This window comes from Medicago truncatula, chromosome 6 (genome assembly GCF_003473485.1).
Source record: "Medicago truncatula cultivar Jemalong A17 chromosome 6, MtrunA17r5.0-ANR, whole genome shotgun sequence".
NCBI classification, from domain to species: Eukaryota; Viridiplantae; Streptophyta; class Magnoliopsida; order Fabales; family Fabaceae; genus Medicago; species Medicago truncatula.
This window is the reverse complement of record NC_053047.1, coordinates 26,457,603-26,462,115: the sequence shown is the minus strand read 5'-3', so window position 1 is coordinate 26,462,115 and position 4,513 is coordinate 26,457,603. Positions and strand designations below refer to the sequence as shown.

Sequence of the window (4,513 nt, the reverse complement as noted above, 5' to 3'; positions counted from 1 at the left end):
GGTTTTTGTATGCAAGGTTTGAATCCTTACAGATCGAGTCTTTTTATTTACGGTTTCAATTTTTTTTTAGGGTTTTCAACTTTTCTTGAATCAAATTTTTTATAATCTTCTCGATCTGTACTGATTCACTCTTGTTGATGCTTTTTATGGAAAAATAAAGGTGTTCAGGTTTTACCTGAAATTTTGAATCGGAGATTTTCGACGAAGATCTTTGGAAAGCTTCCATCTGGTTCTTTTGTTGCTTCGAAACCGAAAATATATTGGTGTTTCTTCACTGATTCACTTTCTTCTTCTTCTTCACCGGTTCAAATTCTTCTTCTTTTCCTCTTCCTCTTCACCGATTCTCTGTGATCGGTGCTTGAGTTTGCCAATGGCGAATTCGCGCCTTGAATTGCAGAGAATCCGGTTCAATGATGATGATTCTTTGAAGAATCGCTGAGAACTGAACGAATTTAGTTGAAATTGTTGATGAATTGTGATTATGGAATTCTAGGGTTCATGAATGTTCTTCATGTTCTTGATAGTTTCTGAGTTTTTGATCTAACTGAATGGAGAGAGAAATTGTGATTCTGTTTGTTGAGGGACTAAAATGCAATTAAAAATAAAACAACATCAAATTGACAAATATCAGTGTTAGAAAAGAAATTTGAATGTGTATTTTTAGGTCCAAAATCAGGGTATAACAACCCGGAAGAAGACAACTCTCGAAGGACATCTAGATCGAAGTCTGACAAGACTGCTCAAAAGAAGAAATCTTCGAAAACGGACAAGAAGAAGAAGTCCGAAAAATCTTCCAAAGGGAAACAAGCCCACAATGTCGAAGATGAGGTAAGTCATTTCTCGAATGATTTCAAACCATATTCTCCGTGGGAGGTTTTTTTTATAAATTTAAACTTTCCTTGCAGGTTGAAATTTCTCCTGATGCTACCGAAAGAATTGCTGTCTCTGAGCCTATCCAACCGAAAGAGAGTCATAAAAAGAGGAAACATGATTCTCCGGCCCTCGAGACAGCTGTAGTAGAAGAAACTTTGTGTCAACCTAGCCCCAAGAAGATGAAAACCCACAAGGATTCAAATCCTAACAATGCTCATTCTTGCGTTGGTGACAACGCTTCGAAGGTATTTTTCACAAAAACCTTTTTTGTTTTATTATTTTAGCCGTGGGTCTCGAAATATGCCTCTCACAACAGTATTTCTCTCGCAGGCTATGAAATTGATATTCCCCAACATGCTCAAGTTGGTCAAGCCAAAGCTTCACCTATTGCTGAAGAGGATGAAGGTGTCGAAACTAGCGTTCTTACACCTGATTTGGAGATCACTTCTCCTAATCACATTGTGGTTGACTCAAGTGATCGTCAAGGTGAAGTGCCGGAAGAAGGTAGTGACGTGGGAGTGGATCTCGATGCCGATCAATTTATCGTTACTCCCAGAGAAGATCCCATTGCTGAAAACCCTCCGCTCACTCATACCCCGGATTCTAAGGGCAATGCTGAGCCACCTCAACATGATCCAACTTTGGTTCCAACAAACCTAAGTCAACTTGAGGAGTCTAATCCCTTGGATGCTTTCGATCTTTTGGCTAGTAACATCCTCATGTCTAGGAGCACCGGAAAATCCTCCAATGTGTCGACTGGGGATCCTTCTCAAGCTTCGACCGAAAACCTCTTCGCGGAATTTCGAAGCAAAGTGTTGAGGGTTGATTTATTTGAAATCATAGAGCAAGATGAGAACGCTGTTCTCGAAATACAAGAATTATTTCACAAACTCATAGCTCTTCCCTCAGGTCTCAAGTTCCAGGAATTTTTTAAAGCTTTAGAGCCTTTATTGGATAACATAAAGCACGGGTGCCTTCAAAGAAAAGATGGCAAGTCCAAGCTTGAGGAACAGACCTTCCGATATGATCAACTGTTGGTCGAGATTGCTGCATTTAAATCCAAGCTGGAAGCCTTTCGACAAGAAACTCCTCTCATCTAATCTCAAGTAGCGGATATTGACTCGTCAATTGCTCAATATAAAGCCAAAATCGAGCAGCTGGAGGGCCAAAAAGCCCAGCTTTTGGCCAAAGAGGGTATAATGAAGTCAGAGGCCCAAATTGCCATCCAGAAGATTAAGGAATCGAAGTCTTCTCGGCAGGAAATATCACTTCTCACTGCCCAAGGCAAAGCCCTTGAAGGCAAACTCAATGGCTTAAAACAACAACTGCATCAACTTACTTCTGGTTTTCAAATGTAACCATCTTGTATCGAACCCATCATGGGAGTTTGGTTCCTATTTTGTTTTTCATTGTACTCGTATTAACTTTATAACGGTCTAGCAACCGTTTTTAAACTTGGAGTAATATTTTTTGAGAAACTATATTTGCATATTTTTTGTTTTTAATTGCTCTTTAATTGGAACAAATCTCAAGATGATCATAATGATGAGAAACCAAAAAGTCATTTCCTAACTTGGTAGGATTAGCTTGCCTTGGGAACCGTGATTCTTCCAAAAAATCTAATTATGAGATTCTTTTTAGGGAAGATAAAACATAAAGTTTTTTACAACTTCCTTCCCAAGGTTTGGCAATCAAACCGTGCATCTGTCGCCACGTGTCTGTTGATAATCCATGATGATCAAGAGGAAAGGACCGTCACTTGTATTTCAGGGGGAAAAACCGCTTTTCAACTTCCCACTCTTCTTATAAATAGCGTCCTTTTAGTCTTGTCTCTTCATCTCTCACTTATCTTTCTTTGTGCTTATCAAACACTTTCCCACAAACAAAACCTTCTTCATGGATTACATAAGTTGTTTGAGTGATGATCTGATCATAGACATCGCTGCAAGGGTTGCTAAAGACAGCATGTTCGATCTTTTTTGTTTTCAAAGACAAAACAAAAGGATTGCTGCTCTCTGCAGAGACCGTAAGGTCTCAAGAGCTTTTGGTGAGGATTGCATCAGGCTGCTCACCGATCTGAAGCCCACTCATTCTAAGTTGGATTTCCAACTTCGTTTGTGGGAGCATGGACATCATATGTTCTGCATTTTGAGATGTACCCAATTCATGCTGGATATTGAGCCATGCATTCCTACCGTCAAAAAGTTTTCTTAAGAACGCCATGGATGCTGGTTCTATGACCGCTCTCTACTTCGACGTACTGCTGAGGGTGCTTGACGGTATCACGCCTGATACTGCTGAAGTCTTTCATGATTTCTGGTCTCTTTTGGAGACAAGAAATGTCGCGCGCTATCGCAGGGAGATAACAGGAGGGGACACCCGTTTCCGCTTCGTCTCAGGCTGGTACAAGAGATTACTGCCTCCCCAGTTAATCCGTCGTCGATTCTACAACAACTGGCAAACCTGTCGCGGGGATGGATTGAGGCGCAACTATCGAGGATATCATCCTGCTGAAGATGAACAATATGATCTCCAACGCTTCTGCCTTAGGTGTCTTCTGGATAGCGAGATTCGATGGTTCCTCGATCTTTTTGGATTTGGCCAGCTTATGTAGGGCTTTCCATCGAAGAATCATTTTCTGTTTGTAGCATTTCTTTTGTAGTTGTTTACTTTGCGCTCTTTTAGAGCTCATTTTGAAGCTTTTTGTGTAAACCGCCCATTAGTTGGCCCCATGAAATGCTATGTTTGAATTTATCTTTTCGAATTATTCTTTTATGATTTTAATTTCCTGCAACGTTGGTTTATACTTTTTCAAGTACTTTCCATTTATTCGTAAAATCCTTCGATCATCGTTTAATTCTTCGATCTCATAAGCATTATTCGAAAAGACCCTTAATATCTGCCATGGTCCTTCCCATCCGGGTGACCATTTTCCCAAAGCTCTATCTTTCTTGTCCATTGGTAAGATCACTTTCCATACCAAATCTCCTTGGGCAAAAAACTTCGATTTTACCTTTTTATTATATGCTTTTGCTACCTTTTCTTTTTGTCTCGCAAGGACTTCTAACGCTGTTAATCTTTCTTCATCGAGATCGGTCAATTCGTCCATGACCATGTCCCAATAATGATTAACTGGTATTTCGCATTGTCTTTGGATTCTGACTGATTGCAACAGAATCTCTACTGGTAGTACAGCATCATGACCAAATGTCAACCTAAAAGGTGTAGTGTTTGTCGATTCTTTGGGAGATGTTCGACATGCCCATAAAGCTTCACCTAATATTTCAGGCCAGTTCTTGGGCTTTGCCTTTATTTTTCGTTTAATAATGGCAATGATGTTTTTGTTCGCTGCTTCAACTTGACCATTTGCTTGCGCATAGTATGGTGTCGAAGTTAGCAATTTAAAGCCTGTATCTTCGGCGAATTTCACCATCTTTCGTGTAAAACCCCGTTTTCCCAATATCAAAATTTCTTTAAAAACATAACATTTATCAGAGTAAGCATCAAAACAACGGGATATCACATATAACGTAATCCAACAGTTAAATAATAATTTAACCAATATCTTAAACATTGCAGCGGAAAATCATAATCATAATTCATAGAACGTTTTGGCACGCAGGCCCAATAAGTATCTCAA

The 4,513-nt window shown here is 39.6% G+C and overlaps 1 protein-coding gene across 1 annotated transcript; it reads right to left on the bottom strand.

The window, feature by feature from the left end:
• Window positions 1-3,637: 3,637 nt before the first annotated feature.
• LOC120576071 (uncharacterized) lies at window positions 3,638-4,306 on the bottom strand. The gene has a single exon (XM_039827039.1). It carries the CDS (start codon window positions 4,304-4,306, stop codon window positions 3,638-3,640), a length of 669 nt encoding a protein of 222 aa, XP_039682973.1.
• Window positions 4,307-4,513: the final 207 nt, after the last annotated feature.